At 38.5% G+C, this 21,837-nt stretch overlaps 3 protein-coding genes across 6 annotated transcripts in view; 2 read left to right on the plus strand and 1 right to left on the minus strand.

Annotated features, from left to right (window-relative positions):
* Positions 1 to 1,266: 1,266 nt before the first annotated feature.
* On the minus strand, positions 1,267 to 8,178 carry dcun1d4 (DCN1, defective in cullin neddylation 1, domain containing 4 (S. cerevisiae)). 3 transcript variants are annotated; one of them, XM_042484006.1, is made up of 11 exons: positions 8,109 to 8,178; positions 6,738 to 6,808; positions 6,578 to 6,617; positions 6,300 to 6,387; positions 6,051 to 6,139; positions 5,840 to 5,910; positions 5,036 to 5,127; positions 4,768 to 4,876; positions 4,189 to 4,293; positions 3,470 to 3,572; positions 1,267 to 3,383 (listed from the first exon to the last, which is right to left on the minus strand). In XM_042484006.1, exons 1-11 carry the CDS (start codon positions 8,125 to 8,127, stop codon positions 3,328 to 3,330), a joined length of 843 nt encoding a protein of 280 aa, XP_042339940.1. In that variant the 5' UTR covers positions 8,128 to 8,178; the 3' UTR covers positions 1,267 to 3,327. The 3 variants fall into 3 exon arrangements, with proteins under 3 accessions (XP_042339940.1, XP_042339941.1, XP_042339939.1); XM_042484007.1 differs by lacking the exon at positions 8,109 to 8,178 and adding an exon at positions 8,010 to 8,074; XM_042484005.1 differs by lacking the exon at positions 8,109 to 8,178 and adding an exon at positions 7,116 to 7,441.
* Positions 8,179 to 11,557: 3,379 nt separating this feature from the next.
* Positions 11,558 to 16,830, plus strand: ociad2 (OCIA domain containing 2). Of its 2 annotated transcripts, none has more exons than XM_042483399.1 (7): positions 11,558 to 11,718; positions 11,804 to 11,888; positions 13,521 to 13,574; positions 13,696 to 13,743; positions 13,837 to 13,981; positions 14,760 to 14,834; positions 15,076 to 16,830. In XM_042483399.1, the coding sequence occupies exons 1-6, from the start codon at positions 11,629 to 11,631 to the stop codon at positions 14,830 to 14,832; spliced, it is 495 nt and encodes a 164-aa protein (XP_042339333.1). In that variant the 5' UTR covers positions 11,558 to 11,628; the 3' UTR covers positions 14,833 to 14,834; positions 15,076 to 16,830. The 2 variants fall into 2 exon arrangements, with proteins under 2 accessions (XP_042339333.1, XP_042339338.1); XM_042483404.1 differs by having other exon boundaries at positions 16,732 to 16,830.
* Positions 16,831 to 19,286: 2,456 nt separating this feature from the next.
* The window catches only part of fryl (furry homolog, like), a 95,041-nt gene continuing 92,490 nt past the window's right edge, over positions 19,287 to 21,837 (plus strand). Inside the window, exon 1 of the mRNA XM_042483371.1 lies at positions 19,287 to 19,434. The gene's annotated coding sequence lies outside the window, so the exon portion shown is untranslated. The remainder of the gene's footprint in view (positions 19,435 to 21,837) is intronic.

Raw genomic sequence — 21,837 nt, forward strand, 5'->3', positions numbered from 1 at the left:
GACATCTTGATGTAAGCTCATTGTCCCCGCCACAGGAAGCACCTGCAGTGCCAGAACTTCCCCCACCTGACTCCTCCAGTTCCTCCAGTAGTGAAAGTGATGATAACATAAAACAAGAGAGAGGGAGAGCAGATGTGACACTGATGCATAAACACTCATCTCTTATTGCCAGCAGTGTTTCTCTTGCATCTAACAGAGCTCTTGACAACTCGCCCCGCAGTGCAAGTCAGATTCTGGGGGCTTTATCTGAGGACAGGAATAACCGGAAAGGCCTCAGTGCCCTAAAAGCTATGTCATCGGAGAGACAAAAGTGGGACACAGTAGATGGAAATGATGACCATGATCCACAAGGTGACACCAATTTTATCTATGGCAGGTCTGAGGAAGACATCAAGCCCCTGGCCAAACAGCCACTGACACGATTGCATCTTTCCTCTACTTCATTAGATAGGAGAAGAGCTGCAGATCTGTTGTATGGTATCCCCAGCTACAGGAGGCATGACATTGGAGATATTGAACTGCCGCAGGGGCCTCCACCTCCCATTCCAGCAACACCACCACCACCACCATATGAGGCAGCAGGGCTTTCATTAAGGTCACAGAGCAGTAAGAAACCAGGGTTGGAAAGCGCCAGACCCTATCAGCAACAGATCAGAAAGACAGAGGTATCTAAAAGTTCTTCACTTACATCACAAAACTCAGGAGTCTATTTGGACTCCTCAAATGTTAACATTAGTGAAGTTTGATTTAAAAAAAACTCACTGTATCCTAAATGCTGACAAAACAAGCAAATAATTGGCATTGTATTGATCTTAAAATGGCCAGTGAATGCCACAGATTTTGTGAATTCTGTTTTTTTAAGTATTAAGCTTGAAATGAAATGTAAATAATTATAATTTATTGTGTGGAACTGTCAGAGTGGAGTAGAGGGCAGCATGTTTATCTTTCAGATTTGCCCCCATCTATAATCTGTAAATCTGTAAATCTGTAAATTGCATTTTTTTAAAAAATCATTCATCACAAAGATGTCTGTCTGTAAACAATTTTGTAATTACAACCCCTATAATCTTAATGGCCATGTATTATTAGCACACTTATCAGGAGACCTTAATAAAACCACATCACTGAACAATATGATGCAGAGCTTTCGTTTGTAGATAGATCAAAATAACAACAACAGCAATGGCAGCAATATTACCCACATTAATCCTTTGTGGGTTTTTGTAATGGATAAACTATTAACTTAAGAGCCAAAATAAAAGCCAGTAAGTTAATAAACCCTTTTATTTATGTATATAGACATAGGTTATAGTGAAAACAGACATATAGACACTTACATAGTTTACATACATATCTACAGTTGGGACAAGGGTGTTCATCCTCCTGCATTGTCATGGCAGAATACTAAAACACTGATTTCTACACAGTATTTGGTAAGCAATCCAACAACTATCTCAGTCTCAGATGTTATGCTGATGGTTGATGCATTGTAATGACATTAGAGGCTTTCATGTAGTTTCAGCTGCAGTGAATTTCAATGACATGAGAACTGATGTGTTTTATCTTCACAACAAATTTTAATGTGTGTTCTGTGGGTATCATGACAGTGTAAATAAAATAAATAAAATAGCATCCTGTATACTGGCTGCAGCTACCTGAAGCTTTACAGCATGTGTAAGGATGTGTAAAGATGGGGTAAATGCAGGAGGGAACTCCTGCTCCACCGTGAGGTTACAGGTGTGTTCCAGGTCTTAATAGACACAGTCATGTTGTTCATCAGAATTAAGAGAACATGATCGTGAATATCAAAATAAGCACAAAACACTTGCACAAATTCCTGTACAAAACAAAAACGTATTTGAAAAATGTTTTCAAAAAATCTCATCCATTCACAAAAGGCTCTGTTGGAGCATGCATGCAAATATTAAATCTGACGATTCAGCATCACACCACAGCCAAAGACAAAAATTTATACATGTGTTACAAGAACATTATACTAGGCGAAAAGAACAGCATAGCATCATCACACAGTTTCAAACTGTCAGTGTCCACTGTTTTGATTAGATCCTACGGGTGGTACAAACCAATGCTTTCAGCAAACCTACCTTTCTACTCAAGCCTCAAGGACCTCGTCCTGAGAGGGTCACTGGTCTTCCACTGTAGTTATAATAACACTGTCAGTGTTGGGAGAGATGCTACTAGTAAGAGGAGACCTGAAACTATCAGTGGACTAAGGAGGACAAAACGGATGCCACACATCAAGACAAAATGGACACCAACAAGCTCTAGGTCAACTTATAACACAGCCCAAACAGTCTGAATTCATCCTGAAGTAATCCCTGACCACTCAGTGTGTCTGTGTGTGCATGTGTCGTATGTGTTCTCACACGTGTATGTACATTTGGGTTTGTTGGTATGTGTGTGGGACACACAAAGTGACTTCCATGTTTTGAGGCACAATAATACTCTTACCTACAGAACGTAGATACATAAATCGGTCATCGGACCAATAAATGCTGATCAGAGCACTAGTGGCTCACCGCTGTACTGTAATAAGAGTTAGTAAGCAGCAATGCTGATTTGTTTGGTGTTATGAGGTCTGAAGCCTTTGCAGGGAGCTAGCAAACTGTTAGCATTAGCTGGAGCAAAACAGCAGGAGGGAACAAAAACTGGAGGGGAAAAAAAGAAAAAAATCACTGGCACAAATCAATAGTAAACACCACAGGCACCGGAAACCTGCGATCAACCATTTGACACAGTGTGCTTCTTGAAGAACTATCTAACTCAAAATATGACAAACAATAGTTAGTGCCATCTGTCCAGAAAAGCTCAAGTTCAAGTTCATTGCACAGATATATAATATTTAGATGTGCCCAGGTCAAAGCGACCCTGTTAAGACTCAGACACAATGCATGAATGGTCACTGTTGGTTTCTCTGTGCTGAAGACAAGGGGTGAGGAGTGGTTCTCCCACACAATACCATTTTGCTTTCATCGTCCACGTATGATACCATGTTATCCTAACACAGACAGCAATATGACATGTCACAGTGAGAGAGAGCAATGCCACCGGGGATTGCTGCAAGCTTGCCCACTATGCAACTTCGGTAGGGAACATAACTCCACAATGGCAGGCCTCCGCGCTCTGGGCAGCATGCACCCAGGCTGGAAACCCAGTGCCCCCACCCTAGCCCACCCACAGCCCGAACCCCTCCTCCACCAGGAAGCACCCACAGTCACTGCTTTACCATTTTTGTATTTACTTATTGGTTGTTGATTCTCATAGTCGTTGTCACAGTTGTATTTTTTTCCATTTTTTGCACCGCACCTATGACATCTGTCTTTCCTTGTACCATTCCACAAACTCGTCCAACAAAACTGGCCCTGAGAAAAAGACAGAGTAGAAGAGATTAGAAAACACTAATTTGTGAATGCATGTTACATTTGTGTGTAGATATGTGTTCACTCACAGGCACCATCCTCATCGTAGTTACTGAGGTCCAGGTTGATTGTCCTGCTGAACTCTAAAACATTGCACCATTGGTCTTTGTTGATGACTTTGTACTTGGATTGCTGAGGAATAGTAAACCAAGGTCTTCCGTTAATACAACACAGCAACCTTTAGATCCCTGATACACCGAGCTGTTGGTAAATGCCGGGCCGTCGGTCAGCGTATGTCGCCATAGTTCTGACAGTGTTCAGCATCACTGATAATAGTCGCTCCTTGTTGCCTTTTTTTTCCCAGCTAATTTAACATGTTGAATAAGACAGCAGAGGTCGTCAGTGAATGAAATCACTCTGATTAGTAGTTAGAAGTCATAAAGGTGTTTATTTTGAGTGTTAAGTGCCCCATGGATGACATTTTTCTGTAGGCCAACGCAGAAGCTAGCATCGCCCTGCTTTCCTCGTCAAAAGGCCTAAGGGATTTTTCCACTGGCTTTCAGTTGGCTTGTGATGTGTTCAGGTGCAACTTTTTGGTCAAAACACAGGCAACATGAGGTGATGCAACAGTCGGCCTTCATCTCTGCTAGTTCTTTAATGACGGTTCTGTGTGTCTGGGCCTTTAGTTTCAACAACCCTATTCAACACCAAACAGGAATTCAAACACGCTGTCTTATTTACAGCTACAGTAGAGACTCCCTTGATTTGTTAAAATGCTGCAGAGGACTTTTGTGAACATGAGGCTTACCTCTAGAAACTGATTAAACACAGGAAACAGGGGCCACGTCTTTCCCAGAAGAAGCCCCAGCATACACTTGGCTGTGTTCATGTCCAAACTCCTCTGATCCTTTTCCTGTCCAATCAAAACACCCAGAGCTTCAAGAAACCACACTTTAAACAGAGGGGCAGTTTAGTAACATCATTACTAACATTAGTTCAAAACGCAAAATAGGCTGAAATCCTTATCCAGCTGCTGTGGTAACACTATTATCACAGCTGCTGTGCCATGTTTTTATTCATTTAAGTGAGCTGCTTTCTTTAAATCATTGTTCAATGTCTACGTGAGAGAAAAGTCAGGCTATGTAAACAGGCAACACACTTGATAAGAGCTTTTCCCACTCAAAGTCAAACTGAAAAATTATCTTGACCTCCTCAAAACATCAAGATTGGTCTAAACATTGGCTTGAGTCAGACCTTGCAAGAATTTCAATCAGATGCACTTAACAAACAACTGTTTCCTACAGGGGATTTTACTATTCAAATGAAGTGAATTCAATTTGGTTTAGACTGCTGTGTATGCATGCAGAGAAGACTTTGCTTGACTCACCCGAGCAAAATCAAAGGCATATCTATAAATGAGTTTAAAACTGGTGCTGTCGTTTAGGACAGATCTCAGGTAGTCGAGCGAGTTCCTCAGCCTCTCTGTGGAGTCGCACCTGACGACAGCAGAAAAGTGCCTTAGACATTCTCAACACTTCACCACCTGCCCAACTGAGTACCAAGGGCAATCGAGAAAGACGTGAGAAAACACAGCAAGGTAACAATCCATCTAGAAAGCAGCATGCGAAAAGACAAAAAGTAGGTAACTGACGTACTGCAGTGAGCCCATGCCTCTCAGCCACTCCTGCAGAGTGAAATATCCCATACTCTGGGCATCCAGCTTCCAAGCAAGAACCAGCATCACCACCTGGGCACAAACAAAAACCGTTGAAGCTGCAGATGTCCTTAAATAGAATCTGTGTCAATCCAGATAATCAATCTATCAACTATTACATGTCAAACACATGAAAACTGACCTCAATAACTCTTCAAAAATGAGTAAATAAGTAGTGACTAGTAAACTAGATCTTCACATTTTTGTGCAAATAGATTTTATTTCTGTGTCGTGCCATTCCTGGCCTATCCCACATGAGATTATAAGACACCATCACATTTAATATACAAAATAATATATGACCAATATTCTTGCAAAAAAATAAATGGTACAGTGAAAAATAAATTTTACAAATCTACAATTTATCTTGATAAAGAGGTTTCTCATCTCCCGTGCTTTCTCCAGATTATGAGCTAATTTAAATGTTTTACATGTAAATATTCATTTTAATCTTTGTGCAACATCCATATGTACTAAATCAATATCTGTTTTGATGTTACCGAACAAAAATTTGCACAGTTCCACGTAAAAAGGGCAGTAGGAAAAAAAGCAAATAACTAATTATGCTAATTGGTCATTTTTATAAATCATCAGGGATTACAGGAAATACCAAACTTGCTACCAAAGCCAAAAGTGTGTCCATATTAGTTGCTTAGTTTGACTGGCAGCCAGAGAGAGAAAAACCATTAAAAGCGAGCAAACTGTGACCAATCAAACGTAACCAAAACGCAAGATATCTGCTTACATTCTCGGGCTCGACTCCAATGTCCTCACAGAACTTCTCCATGCCCTCCGGACCCACCACGTCATCACAACCTATTTTAGACAGAAAAGTGTGATGCTGCATTTAGCATTAAGTTCACATGTTAAGCTTAAAAACCCCCGTCACTGATCAGTGGTCAAATGCTAATACAAAGAACGTATGAGGATGTGAGTAGAGTGAAGTAAAACTTCACCTGCATATTCATAGAACCACTCCAAGCATCTTTTACTTGAAAATGTCTCCTCCTCGCGGATTTGTGATGTTTCATGTTTTCTGAAAACGCTGCAGATGAAAAAAAGAGTACAAGCTATAGATGTGCTATAAAAATAAAAAAAAACAGCTCACATTCCTCTTTATAAGCCAAAATAATGCAGTGCTCCTGCATCAAAGACACAGGCGGAAGTGGTAATTTTTTGGAATATTTAACAAAAGGATGTCACACCTGTCCTGCCGACTTTTCTTGGCTGACATGTCATCCCCTGCAGAGGGTCTCCTCTTTTTCCTAGGAGGCATGGCTCTGGAGCAACAAGCTAGAGAAGCAAATGGGAGTTGGAATGAAAGAGGGCTACTTATGAGCATTGCATAGTTTATTTTCTCTTGCTAAATGTGCATGCTCTTTTAAAGAGCTTGCAGTCGTTTTGGCAGTGGCATAATGCACAACTGTCCTTGTAATGACAGTGTTTAACACTGTCTACAAAACACAAGGGACAGAATTATTACCTGAGGGGTGGCTATCCTGTCCAACGTCTTCTGTCAGGTTCTATCAAAACAGATACCACATGTTTGTACAGTGCACACACAAACACACACACACACACACACACACACACATTCAAACCTAAAAATATGCAAAATACACAAGCTGCCAATATGTATTTACCAGCCTGTGCAAGGTGTGGTGGATCTTATGGATGCTGGCCAGTGTAGTCAAGTGGGAATTCAGCTGTAAATCTATTTCCACAGAGAATAAAGATGACAGCAAAAAAAAATTAAAACCAAAACACACAACCTCCTGTTCCTCATTTAACTTTAGCTTGGTACAAGGGTACAAGAAGGTGACATCATCGTAGCACCAACAGGAACCTATGATCATTTTGCTAAAATAGACTCTAAAGTGCTCAATTTACTGTCGTGTGATTCCAAATTTAAGGGTTAAACTTGAAAAACGGCAGAATATATCTCACACGGGATGAGGGAGTGATTCTCTGCATTCATCGAAAGACATGCAAACTCGATAATATATGATCGTGCATGCTACCTTGTCGCCAAATGTCATCTATGCGTCCCCGCTCAAAAGCTGTCATCAAATCCCGGTGCTTTCAATTTATTTCTAGCTGCCAAACCGGACAAAATACTCACTGCCGACCAGATAGCATTAGCTGCATACCTAAAATAGCAGTGCAGACGCGCAACTTGCACAGAGTTTACAAAGTATCTAGAGAGTTGGGTGCATGGGTGTTGTAGTCCGTTTCCTTCAAAGAAGCCATTTAAAATCCGCTCTGGTTGTCGAACTAAACTACAATTCCCAAGCCCTAACAAAACAACTATTTCTTTCAGACCCCTCTACCCCCCAACATTTACCCCAACTGATTGAATGCATTTTACATTGTCTTATAAAAAAAACTAACACCGTTTGCCTACTGGCACATAACCATTGCGCAGACGTTTTGCAGCAGCTGATGTATGTGCCGCAAAGCCCGACAGCACTGCTGCAGCAGGCAATGAAAGATGTTTTACACAACTGCGTCACAATTTTCATTCTCTGTAATAGTCCGCAGTTGACCAGAAAATTGACCTATTTACAATGGCATTGCGTTCATCCTAAGTTTGGGTCGAAACGCACAGTGCATCCTCAGTAATGATGGATATAAACACCACAACGCACCGATTACCATCGAAAACCTTCTGGATTTAACTAACGTCGGCTGCGTTCAACTGAGCACCGCTAACGCTACACAGAAAAAATAACTCCACAAAGACTGCCGAGTCAAATAAAACCTCCTGCGTGTCCAAACAAGTGAAAATACACAAGCTATCTTTCCTTTGTTGTCGCCCAAGACAGCACTGGCAAATACAAAGGGACCACCAAATAGCACGGAATTCATACGCTCTCATCTAATCCTGCAGACACACGAGCTAAAAGTACATTTACAAACACAAAGCGTTGGTTTGCGTCTCTCCGATAAACTCTGCAGAATCCTTAAAGCTTCGCAATTTGATGCACAAAAGCCTCTATAACGTTACTACTTACTTGCCGCATCAGAGTGCATTTTTATGAAACATACAACTGTCTGTGGGAAGTCCGGAGACCGGCCAATAGGCGGGCCTTGTCCACGTAAACCACGCCCGCGGACGGTGATTGAAACTGGGAGCGTGCTGTCTCCGCCTCCGGCCGCCGCTGATTGGCTGCTCCGGGTGTCATCTCACAAAGAGGCGGGATAATAAATAGATCCCGCCCGCTCTCTAACGTGATTGGTCAGAGTTCCCAAACAGGCTCCGGCACTTCTGTGATTCATTGGCGTGGAGGTTTTTTATGAGCACGTCAATCATCAGAATTTCCTCGTGCAAACTTGAAACCAGCCCACGATGGAATCTGATTGGTCAGTTTGGTCATAAGTTTAGCTCCCTGTATAGCTTGGTTCTCTTAATGTGAATTTAACCGGGTTTGCTTGTTTGTTTGTTTGTTTGTTTAGATCCCCAGTAGCTTCTGTTTTAGACAGTAGCTATTATCTAAGAAGCTAATGGGGATCTTGGTCGGTGGAGGTTTGTAACGTGCATGTGTTAGACTGCTTTAAATGGTGGGGCAATAAGATATGCTGGTGGGTAATATGAGTTCATCTTTAGATGTGTAAGCTTCCATTTTTTATCCAAAACAAGCTCACTTTTGTGCCTTTTTATGCACTACAGCAGTGATACTCAATTTAGGACCCGCTGGCCAAATCTGGCCCCCAATAGGGTGCCCGGTGGCCCCCTCAACCATTTTCTAATTCACAATAAAGAATAAAATGATTCTAACTGGGAATCTTTTTGATATTTTTAGTATATGAAAGGTGCCAACGTTTGTGAAACAGCATAAAAATAGAGCTTGTTTATCAAAAAAAGTGCCAGTGGAGGATCCCCCACAACACTAGCGAAGACCCTAATGTCCTTAAATCCCAGAAACTTCCAAAAATCCTATAAAACATTCTATAATCCTTGAAACTTGCTAAAATCCTACAAATGTCCTTCAAATCCTAGAACTCCTAGAAACATTTATAAGCAAGTTGAGTATCTTTGCTTTAGTGGCAATAACGCTCAAAGTGATAATTTTTTTAGGCTAAAGATGCCTATTTTTAGCATTAGTGGGGCAGGTGGAGCATTTTGGGGGCACTGCCTCCCCTATGCCCATGCCTACAACTGTTAATGTGAAAAATGTCACATTTCAGGATGATGTGGGCTGCTGACAGCATTCATTGTCAGCAGTCAGTTGAAATCCTCGATGAGAGGTCCTGTCCCAAATGATGCTTCAGTTAGCCAACTGTGACAAGTTTAGCAAAATTGAGAGCACTGCTTATCAGGTGACTGGAAGTTCTAGTTATTAGTCAAAACAGATACATTCAACTGCAGCCATGGTGTACACCCACAATGTCTTTTTTAATATCAGTAGCACTGAGATGAATTAAAGGGCCGAAGAACACAAAGATACTTCTGAGAAACTGTTCAGTAAGAACAGAAGAAACCATCAGTCATTGGTAAAAGAAAAAAAAACTGTAAACTTATCATCAAATATGGTTTAAATAGTTCCTGTTTCAGTGTTAAAGTGCACAATAATGTCTATAACAAGCTGGAATTAGCAGGCAATATGTTGCTTTGCAAGACTTTTCTTCACTTCTAATGAAAATAGAAAGTTAGTCTGAGGTTAGCACTATTAGAAATAGATTGGGGAAAATAAAGTGAACATACTGGAGTGGCAAATCACAGTGTAAACTCAGTCGGTGTGACCACTGAGTAGACTGCAGAGCAGCCAAAGAAACCCTGTCTTTCCTAAATATTTGGAGCTCAGTTTCACCGTCATGGTTCAATAATGATCGAGGGTCACTTTCATTATCTGGGACTGAAAAACAAATTCAAAAGTTCAAACAGTATTCTCCTGTCAATGCTGTGGGGACGTCAACTAAATAGAGGTTTGAATCATTTAATCCTTCTCTGGGGGCCAATAACTTCAAATATAAATATCATATATTTAGTGTCCAAATTATACTGTCGTTATTTTTGTTAGAGTAGCTAATACAGAGGGGAAAAATGGAAATATCATGCAACAAGAAATTCCAAACTTTTGAACTTTTCATTTATTCGTTCAATATTTAGTCTCGATGGATCCATGAAAGCAAGTTCTCATTTACAATGACGTCGAGAAAAATACATCACACAAAAAACAAAAAGTAAAAGTGTGCAAACAAGAAAAGTAATAAAATAATTCACCAATTAGATGAAATTAACACAATACAGTTTAAATAAATTAAAATAATTAAAATAAAAATATATGATTCGTAATGTGCCATTCTTTGCCTGTTACAAGACTGCCGGCAGTGACGACGTATACTTTAAAGAGGCCGACCTTTGACTTAACGTTATCTGTACAGAACAATGCTTTTACTGCGCGTGGCACATCTTCTGAAATTGTGTTTCAGTATACAAGAAAATAAGAACATTGGACCTATAAGCTTCAGATATTAATAGTAGAGTTTCTACATAATGAAACAGGAGTTAGTAATAAGAGTTAAAATCTCCTCAGTGATTCTGTGCCAGTCTTCAGGAAGTTGGCGCTGATATTGCTGCAGTTTTTATCGGTGGTAATAAACCATTCTTTCATTTAACTTGTAATAACTACTTGGCCAGTAGCTACAATAAAACAGTCCCTGACCTTTGGCTGGTGGTATGCCTCTAATGCTGTGACATATTTCAGCACTCTTTTCTCCTCTGCTGAGTAACACAGGCTATAAAGATTAAAAGTCTGTGGCAGAGCTACTTTAGTATTTAGTTTGATTAATATTCAGTAAAATTATATTAATGTAAAGTAAGAAAATAATTATTTTTCTGTAGAGTACTTGCTCTGGTTTTAGGCAAACATATGCACTAGGTTACAGAATGCAATCAGCCTTCATGAATGGATTTTAGGGGTGTGTGATGTACATTATAAGACATGTTTATAGACCTGCCCAAACCATGAGATGGCTATTATGAAACCTTTTTTGCTAAACAGACTGATCGATTCTGTTTGATCTCAGTCATTTTCCAGTAGATCGACCTACAGTTTGTGCTCACTTGCACAAATAAATAGGAAATAGTATTTTACCAGGGCTCAAACTAGATCAACAACAGCATGAAAGAAATAAAGGCCACTCCAAATAAAGGTGTGACTTAGAGGTGTGGATGGGTGTACAGAGGTGAGCCTAAACTGAATCATTGTACGCTGTAATGTGTGTGTTTGATCTAATGTGACAGATGGGAAGACACACTTTTTGAATATTCCTTTAAGATGCAGGTGTATTATTCAGTTTCATTTGGCTTGTACATTTCTATATCTGTTTTTACCCAATGCGTTATTGGTTTCATGTTGAAACAGCCATTGGTAAAAAGGGCCTGTATGTCTTTTTTAGTGGGGTGGGGATAAAAGCACAGGGAGGAGCAATTACAACCAGTTAGATTAGAGGCACTGGGAGAGAGGAAGTATACCAGGCTGGCCTGAGAAAGTCGCGCAGTTCTGATCCTAGAAAGAAAATACCTGCATCATGAGTTCTGCAACAAATGGAGAAACTATAGTAGTGAAGACAGGAGCAGCTGCTGCTTCTGATCCAGCTGCAGTGAAAGCAGAGTGGAAGGTAAGAGGCAACACATTTTGGCTCTGAACTATTTGGGCGATCATGGCCATTAGATAACCTAACCTTTGCTGTGTGTGTGTTACAGTGCCCCATGGGTGATCGACACATCTATAGGGACGATGTGAGGAAGATTTGGAAAGAGTGCCATGAGGAGAGCTTCTGGTACAGAGGTATTTCTTCTAAATCAGTCAGTCAAATCAAATTGGTTTATATAGCACCTTTCAAACAAGGCAAAAGCAATTCAAAATGCTTTGCAGTTTGATTGAAGAAACAAAAACAAGAACAACGCAGGAAATATGCAAAAATGGATCTTAAAAAATAAAGTAAGTATAAACCATGAAACTTTGATAGTAAGACACCACATAAAAGCCAGAATAAAAAGATAGGCTTTTAGTTTACCTCTAAAAGTATTAATATTTCCAGCTCCTCTCAGATCCCCCTGCAGGCTGTTCCAGCGTTTCGGAGCATAATTTGTTTGTATTTTTTTGCTTTTTACTGTATATTGTTTTACTTATGTCCTGATATGTTGCTGTTTTATTACTGTTGTTTCTGTAAAGTGACCTTGAGTGTCCTAAAAGGCGCCCATAAATAACATGTATTATTATCAACGGCCAAAAGCAGAATCACCAAATGTTTTAGTTTTACTTTGTGGAACAGCTAAAATATAAGAGTTGGAGGATCTGAGGGGTCTTCTTGGCTCATAAACTGAGAGCATCTGTGAGTTACTATAGTCAGGTGCTAACACATATTTCTTAATAATTACTGTAGCAAATAGTCAAGCAAATAAATCTGTTTGGTATATTCTTCCTGCTGTATTGTACAAGCCTTCTGTAGTAGATGAGCGGGGCAGGTCTCAACACTGTTCACTCAGCGCTGTGTTTACATTCTTCTCTGTGGAATCTAATTAGTGCCCCCTACCCCCAAAAAAACACTCGCATATGGGGGACACGAAATGACAACGTCAATTTTTATCATCAAATCACAGTTACACCACTATCTCCTTCAGACCTACAGCGCGTTTATTTACCGGTGCTTATTTTCTGTGCTTATTTTTCATGCTTTGTAGTTAATTCAGTGAAACATCATGACCATGCATGTTTTTTAAGGCCTTTTACTCCGGCTGATAAGATCTTATTTCAAGTTGGGTGTATTCAGGCAGGGAGTGTCTCTATATATACTATATACCAAAGAGAATCCTTAAAAAATACCTGCTCTGACAAGAGCAACAAAACAAACAAGAGGTGTAGAATCTGCACATGCACACCCACACAGCTTAATGCCTCCGTCAGACCCGAATTACTGCAGCAAGGTGAAAGAAACTCACATGCCACAGTGAACAGCATGCAGAGTGTTGTAGCACATGTTGTCAGCATAAGCAGCTGCAGCTACCTTAGCTGATCTGCTACGATTAAGATACCACGAACTGAAAGTGATCCATGTTTTATGTGTCAACACTTCATTGTCTTTAACCTCGACCACCGTCCTTCCACTCACTGCCAGCCGTGCAGCTGCTGCTGGCGCGCTTTCACCCTGCGCTTATGTAAACATGAAACGGCAACAATCAGAACGTCCTGAATGAGGTTGTGTCCTTTTTTTTGCCCAAATTAGGTTGACAAATTTTTGGGTCGTACTACTTCACAAGTCAAAGTTCAGTCAGATTAAACTCAAGTTAAGCAAGGCTGGAACAATCTATGACAGGAAGTTTTTAATAATAAGTCACATAAACATTTTGGTGCTACCGTGGCTTTGATCAGATCCTGATCACTGAGTCATTTGACTTTACTCTCTTTTTTTTTCTTTAGCTCTTCCACTTTCTCTGGGTAGCATGGCCGTCACGGGTGGTCTCATCTACAATGGTAAAGCACTGACATTCAAACCCTTTTCTTCTATCACATTATTAAGATGCATTTAATCAATCATTTTTGTAATCATCCACTTTGGTTTGAGCTCAAATTTTTCTTTTTTTTTTTCATGCAGGTGTTTGGAAACGATCAAAGCAGTTTGGTCCTTTTCCAAAATTAATAGGTGTGTACTATGTATTTTTTGACTTTCTAAGTAGCAAGTTTTTAACAATCGCTCAGCAATCATTAGTAACTAACTGTGATGTTTTTTCTTTAGTTGCCGGGATCCTCGGTTACGCAGTGGGAAAAGCATCTTATGTTGGAACTTGTCGAAGCAAGTTTCAGAAAATTGGCATTGAGGGGGGACCCTGGTCTGAGGAGGGGCGCTTTGGACCTTTTAATAAGTCCGGTCAAGGACACAGGTACACTAACTTTTGACATTTTATAGTCAACTTATTGTAGGAATCAAAGATCTAGTAATAACAATTACTAATGTGCACATATTCTGTTAAGAGCCGAGGCAATAATCTTAAGAAAAAATTCTCTTGGCATGTTGTTCACATTTGACAACATAAATGACTTTTGAAGGTCTGGTGTGTCAGATTTAGGAAGATTTAGTGGCATCTGACAGTGAGGATTGCAACCAACTCAAACATCTCCTAGTGGGATTCATTTAGTGTTCATTGTTCAGGTTTTTTTTTTTTTACAGGATTATCGAATTATCTGCAGAGGTCACTTCCTCTCCAAATCAAACAGACTCTGTGCTTGAAACTGGTAAAAACACAGAATAAAGCAGTTCCAGAATTTAACAAAATGTGATTTTTTGACATGGCTTATCATGCTGCTAACTGGCCGATGTGAAAATGCAAATGGCCCTCTCTAGAGCCAGTATTTGATTTGTCAGTTCTGGGCTTCTGTCGAAACACGGTGGTGCAACATGGCGCTCTCTATGTAGATATAAACGTCTTATTCTAAGTTAACAAATATACAGCTATTCTTATTTTAAGGTAATTATGCCATAAAAGGAAACATACTCTTATTTTAATCCACTTCTGCCATTGCCAACATGTCCTTCTAAATCCTACACAGTGGATACATTAATTTGACATTTAATCTGTGATATTTGTATCACAACACTCCTGCTTTAATAAACTTAAATATTATAAATAATGATCACTGACCATAATGTTATCCCGACAGATCCTGCCACCATGTGTGTGAAGAATGTAAGAAAAAAGCTCAAGATGCACCTGCAGAACTAGTGAAAAGCTAGAAGTAAGTAGAGCACATAAAGCTGAGGCTATTAAAACAGATTAGTGCAAAGTCTAGATAAATTGCCAAGGTAGTAAATACTACTCACAAACTTTAAAACAGCAAAATGTGGAGAAACGGCAGATCTGTTCTTAATTATTTGTGAGTGTTGTTCCATATTTCCTCTGTATAGTTTTGTGCATGGACACACTTGTGTTGAAATAACCTGAATCCACTGTTGATGTGCTCCATTTGTATTTTTCAGCCTCACCAGAAACACTGCAGTGCAGATGTGGATTCACAGTTGCGGCTTTTCCGTTTCTTTAATATCATAAATACTGCGTATAGGTTGTCTAATGTATCTGTTGCTTGTTTTTATATATTGCACACCTTATTCATTTAGGAGAAACAATGTATGGAACTGCCACTAGGGGGAGCTGCTACCCTTCAGTATACTTAAGGTCCTTTGTTATGTATTTCCACTTTATTTTCTGGAGTGCACCAATGGAATAACAGGCAGGGCAAGTTTATTTTAAAGCACAATTCATACACACAGGCAGCTCAAGGTGCTTTACATAATAAAGTTTTGAAAAAGACAGGTAAGAGGGATACATGTGCATACAGCGTCTTACATAAATGAGTTAAAGGCACATTTTTCATCAATATCAAAACAGAATAAATATTGCCTTGAAAATGAAACAAGTAGTCTGAATTTCTCACAATTTTTAGTACATTTACAAATGAGCAATGTAGGACCGACCAACATACAAAATGTTTGGAAATGTTATTGCCGGTACTTAAAAAATAATGATAGCCCATACATTGGATTATCTTGACTAAAGAAAAAAATCATCAGCATATTTGTCTAAAATCTTATATGTGCAACTAACAGCACATTGTTTACATGCAATAACCATAGTAAACACCATCTGTTTGGGGACAGGTGACTCAGCAGAAGGTCTTGGAGAGTTTCAGCTGTTTAAGTAAAATAAACTTCACCTGTCATTCTATTTTTAATCTGTTCTTAGAAAAACAAGCTTCTTTTAGGTGTTTAATCACCCCACTTACAGTATTTCTGGTACAGTATGCACAATATATTAGGACAAACTTGGAGATATGGTACCTACAGAGACTATAGACTGCTTCATCGTGTTTTGTTTTCACTTTTTGAACAGTAAGCAAACTAGTCAAAGTTTGGAGTGTTTCTTAGTACAGAAGCAGATCTGTGATTTGAGAAGTGACACAGCAGAGCTCTGAATGGGCTGAACTGTCTACTCGACCTTTTGGAGAGTCCTGTTGGGACACGATTACAGAAGCGCGGCCTAAATATAAATAAATGAACTGACATGGCTGTCTTCATGCCGACTTATTTAAACTGAAGGCCTATGTCAAATTACATATGGTTGTATACTTGATATATAAGTAACTCAAAACTTATTGAGACCCAGTCCATTTCCGTATTTATTTGACACTATGTAGCTACACTTTTTTTGTGTAGTAGTCCTTATAATTGTCCTCTGGTGTGACAACACTTGTCATGATGTTTAATTTAGGGATTGAGATATGTGCTGCCACTGTCGGAGATCCGCTCTGTCCGAGATGCACGCTGCCAGCTTCCGTTTCGGAAAAGTTAGTTTGGCTTCACAAAAGTCAATCGAAAACACAAAAATGACCAGTTAAAGCAGCAGTAGAGCAGCAGTTTTCTGTGTTCAGTGAGGTAAAATTCCTGTTTTTGTCAGTGCAGTCTGGCTTTGAAGAGAGCAAAGGTGAGCTCCACTTTTAGTCCCATCAGCAAGGGAAAAAAAGATACTTGGATTATAGTGCATGAGCTGTGTGACAGTTTGTTTTTTTAATATAGTTTTGCTGATGTTAAATTTGGATCTCTGTGACTTAAAATCCTCAATAATTTTCTTTGTTTTGGGATTCTTCAATCACCAGCTGCTAGTTTCACAACCTCAGATAAACTGATGACGATGGATGGATGGCTGGATAATGTTATGTTTAAAATGATGTTACAGTAAAAAAATAAAATATATTTTTTTTAAACTTTCAACAATATTTGAGGTAATTTTTTAACTTTTCAGATAATTTTCTTGTAACTTTTTTTTTTTTTTTAACTATAATATGACCAAAAATGCTGGCACTGGCTGGCAATTTAATAAAAATACTCTGGTGGGGAAAGAGTTAAAGGTGATAATAATAAGTCTGAATTGTGTCTATACTCACATTCATTCAAAGTAAGTGCTGACTTCTAATCCTTATTTGGCAGAAGTGTTTCCTTAGTTTGGCTGAATTCAATTATGGCTCATCATTCATTTGCTCAGTGTTGATGGTCTCATGAGACCATCATTCAGTTTCCCTTTTGGGAATGCCACATGTATTTTTTGTCTCTTTAAAATGTTACAACCAATATCTTGCAAATAGGACTGGGCAAAATTAGGCCTGTGCTACAAAATACACCCCAGTTTACCAGCCTGTCTAGTGACCTAATATAATATGGGTGACTTTGTTGAGTGAAGCAGAAACAACTATTAAGACACTGAAACTGAGATTTTGCCACAGTCTGTTTTTAAATCTGTATAAAAAAAGACAATTTCAGGTATTTTTTTTTTTACATAGATAGATGTATAGATAGATAGATAAATAGATAGATGTACTTTATTGATCCCAAGTTTTGAAATTTCATTACAGCAGCTGGTTAAGGCATTGAACAAGAGCAGTAAAAAAACAGTGATACACATATCACATTAGAATCTGAGAAATGTCCTTAATCCTAGAAATATCCTAAATTCTTGAAATGTCCTAAAATCTGCAAAATGTCTTACTATCTGAGAAATGTCCTAAAATCAAAGAAATATCTCAAAATCCTAGAAACTTGCTATATATAGTCAGAGAAACATCCTGAAATCCTAGAAATGTCCTAAAATCTGAGAAATGTCCTAAAATCTGATAAATGTTGTAAAAAAAATCCTAGAAATGTAGTAAATCCCCGAAATATCCCACAATGTGCAGAATGTCCTAAAATCCTAGAAATGTCCCAAAATCTGAGAAATATTCTAAAATCCTTGAAATGTCCTAAAGTCCTAGAAACTTCCTATATATATATAGTCCGAGAAACGTCCTAAGATCATAGAAATGTCCTAAAATTGGAGAAATATCCTAAATCCTTAAAATATCCTAAAACCCTAGAAATGTCCTTATCAAAGAAATTCCTAAAGTTCTAGAAATGTCCTAAATCCTTGAAATGTCCTAAAATACAAGAAATGTCCAAAATCCATGAAATGTCCTAAAATCGGAGAAATGTTGTAAAAAATCCTAGAAATGTCCCAAAATCTGCAGAATGTCCTAAAATCCTAGAAACTTCCTATATATATAGTCTGAGAAACGTCCTAAGATCGTAGAAATGTCCTAAATCCTTGAAATATCCTAAAATCCTAGAAATGTCCTTATTGAAGAAATTCCTAAAGTTTTAGAAATGTCCTAAATCCTTGAAATGTCCTAAAATACAAGAAATGTCCAAAATCCATGAAATGTCCTGAAATCCTAGAAATGTCCTAAAATCCTAGAAACTTCCTATAAATATAGTCCAAGAAACGTCCTAAGATCATAGAAATGTCCTAAAATTGTAGAAATGTCCTAAATCTTTGAAATATCCTAAAATCCTAGAAATGTCCTTATCAAAGAAATTCCTAAAGTTTTAGAAATGTCCTAAATCCTTGAAATGTCCTAAAATACAAGAAATGTCCAAAATCCATGAAATGTCCTAAAATTGGAGAAATGTTGTAAAAAATCCTAGAAATGTAGTAAATCCCCGAAATGTCCCAAAATCTACAGAATGTTCTAAAATCCTAGAAATGTCCTAAAATCGGATAAATATTCTAAAATCCTAGAAATGTCCTAAAATCCTAGAAACGCCCTATATATATAGTCCAAGAAACGTCCTAAGATCATAGAAATGTCCTAAAATTGTAGAAATGTCCTGAAATTGTAGAAATGTCCTAAATCTTTGAAATATCCTAAAATCCTAGAAATGTCCTTATCAAAGAAATTCCTGAAGTTTTAGAAATGTCCTAAAATACAAGAAATGTCCTAAATCCTGAAAATGTCCTTAAATCCGAGACATAATTGAAATGCCTTCAAATCATAAGAATGTCCTAAAAATCCTACAAATGTAAAAGTGCACCTTTGTTCAAAAGGGGGGCACTGGCCCGGACTTCACTGCAGTCCGGCTCCATCGAGAGTACCCGCCCACCCAGTGCAAGTTTCGGTGTACGCCGTTTGAAATAAAAAAGTAGACCCCGTTTTAACGTCACCGAGGACGTCATCCAATCAACAGGTCATTTGGACCGGATTGCCACGTATCTGGTGAAATAGAAAGCTGTATTTCATGTAGGCGTAGACCAGCACAGCCAATCCGGATCACGGAGGCGGGACAAACAGGCCACCGTCCGCTCTGTCAGTGCAGCTCTCCCAACACCGAAACAGACCGAGAAAAAAAAATCACACCACTACGCAAATCCTTCCAATGGAGGAGGGCCAGGACGTTGAAGCTTGTTCGGCAAATGAAAAGACCGTCTGCAAGCTAAGCTACCTAGCTCAACTACAGGGAGAGGAAACAAAAGTTGTGAGTATCGTCCGCCTCACGGATATTGAAGTGATTGAGGACACGGCGGTTGCTATCCGATGCAGTTAACGTTGGCTCGCGTCAAGTTCCGTGATTAACTTTGCCGTTAGCTTTTCCAACTGTGGTACCGAAATTGGCTGCCGTAGCATGCTAAAGAAGGAGTTTGGCTCCTCCGCTAATGTGAGTTAATCGCTTAGCTATCCTGCAACTTAAATCTAAACACCGTGCAGATTCTTGTTGTCAGTTGTTTTAACGTTGCCCAAATTGCTAGCTGTTAACGCTGCTATCACATTAGCATGTTAACTTAAAACGTTAGTTGACACGCTAAATCAAGTTGCTGCTGCTAGCTAGCCCCTTGCATAGCAGTTTGCTCAATACAGTACCAACACCAGGCTAGTTGCTAATTTAAATCTACCATAGACGTCAACTGACTACACGATAGCGAATTTTAACATGTTTAGCTACTTCTCTGTCTTTGTTGTTGTCTTGATGTAAAAAATGAACCATCAACACAACATATTTACCCGCAGTATCAAAATAACCACGCACACTCAGTTAACTCTGGTGTTGTTTTAATGCACTAGATTTATCTGGGACATAAAACAGTGACATAAAGCTGCCTGTTTAGCCTGTACCTAAGGGAACACATGCATGTGAGATCTCACTTTGAAATAGAATATGTTTTAATATAATAATTATAATAATACGAAACGTTATTTATAGAGCAAAAGCACAAAGTGCTGTCCAAAAACCAAAAGCAATAATTATGAAACACATGCATGCACTTATTAGGTCAGATATCGACCTGGTGGATTATTGTGGCTGATATTTGGCATTTTGCAGATTATCTGTGTCTGGGTTGTATTTTAATGATTGCTGATAAAATTAATTAATGAAAAAGTGCAAAGAAATTGTCAGCACTGGAGGAACTTTTACGTTGTAAAACTTCAGGGAGCTATTTGTATTTATTGTTTTATTTTAATTTTCACTTGACTTTCTAAAAAAAAGTTTCAGGGAACTTGCTGTATATTATGTTAAAAGTTAAGTTTAGTAAACATTTGCTGATTTTTTGCTGCTGCTGTATTCTAAATTCAAAATGTTGACAGAAATATTTTTATATTTATTGTAAATGCATATCTGTTCCAAATATCTGTTAATGGTCTCATTAACTAACAATAATTGGTATCGGTATCGGCCCTGAAAAACCAGTATTGGTCAACCCATAGTCTAAGGGAACACTCTTGCGTATGAGGTCTTTGAAATATCATATGTTTCTGAAGTTATTAAAAAAAGAATAATAATAATAAACTTTATTTGTAGAGCACTTTTCAAGCAAAAGCAAAAAGTGTTTATCCAAAAGTGCATAAACGTGCACCTACATATACACATAGACATACATATATGTATGCATAGTTACATATGTACTGTACATATCAAAGAAATAATAATAAGTGAAATAGAACAGTAAATTAATGTTAGTCTATCAACTACTAGGAAAAGCCTTACTATAAAAGTACGTTTTCAGACGTGATTTAAAAGCACGAACAGAGTCAGTGGATCTGATTCTCAGTGGTAGGTTGTTCCACAGCGAGGAGCCAGTACTACAAAGGCTCGACCACCTGTAGTTTTTTAAGATGGACTCTTTGAATAGTAAGATTACTAATCCATAACGTGCACAAGCATGGTGGTTCTTGTGGCACAAACAGTGAGAGAACTGTCAGCTTTGTATCTAACATTCCTCTGAGAACTTCATTCTCCATGTTCAGAGTGCATCAGACACACAATGAAGCATTTGTTCATTTTCTGTAGAGACACAAGCAGTGGCACTTGGATACAGACAGCGAGGAATCTGGTCAGTCTGCTGTGCGGCTGGAGGTGGAGATGGCCAAGCTATTTCAGACGAAGGCACAGTGACAGTAGTGAGGTTCGTCTTATTAGAAGGTGAACTAAATCAAATTTTTCAAAGTAGGGTTCAACAGTTTATTGTCTGGCCGATTTATTCGGGCTAATATTTGCCATTTTGCCTTTTATCTGTATCAGCATTTTATTTAAATGATTGCTGATAAAACTGATTAATTAAGTGCAAAGAAAGTGTCAGCATGGGAGGAATTTTTACTTTGTAAAACGTCAGGGAACTATTTTAATGTATTCATTTTTATTTAAATTTCAACTTGAGTTTATAAAAAAGTTGCTGGGAACTTGCTGTTTATGATATTGAACGTTTCAGTTTTGATAAAACATTTGCTAAAGGCATTTAAACACATTTTTGTGTTGAAGTTTGTTATAATGTAAATTCTAAATATTGACAAAATATCTTCATTTTTATTGTAAATGCATATGGGTTTCAAATATCGTTTATCGGTCTTATCTCTGTAAGTACAAGAAGAAATGCCTGCATGTCCA

The sequence above is a fragment of the Plectropomus leopardus genome, chromosome 3 (assembly GCF_008729295.1).
Source record: "Plectropomus leopardus isolate mb chromosome 3, YSFRI_Pleo_2.0, whole genome shotgun sequence".
NCBI lineage: Eukaryota > Metazoa > Chordata > Actinopteri > Perciformes > Serranidae > Plectropomus > Plectropomus leopardus.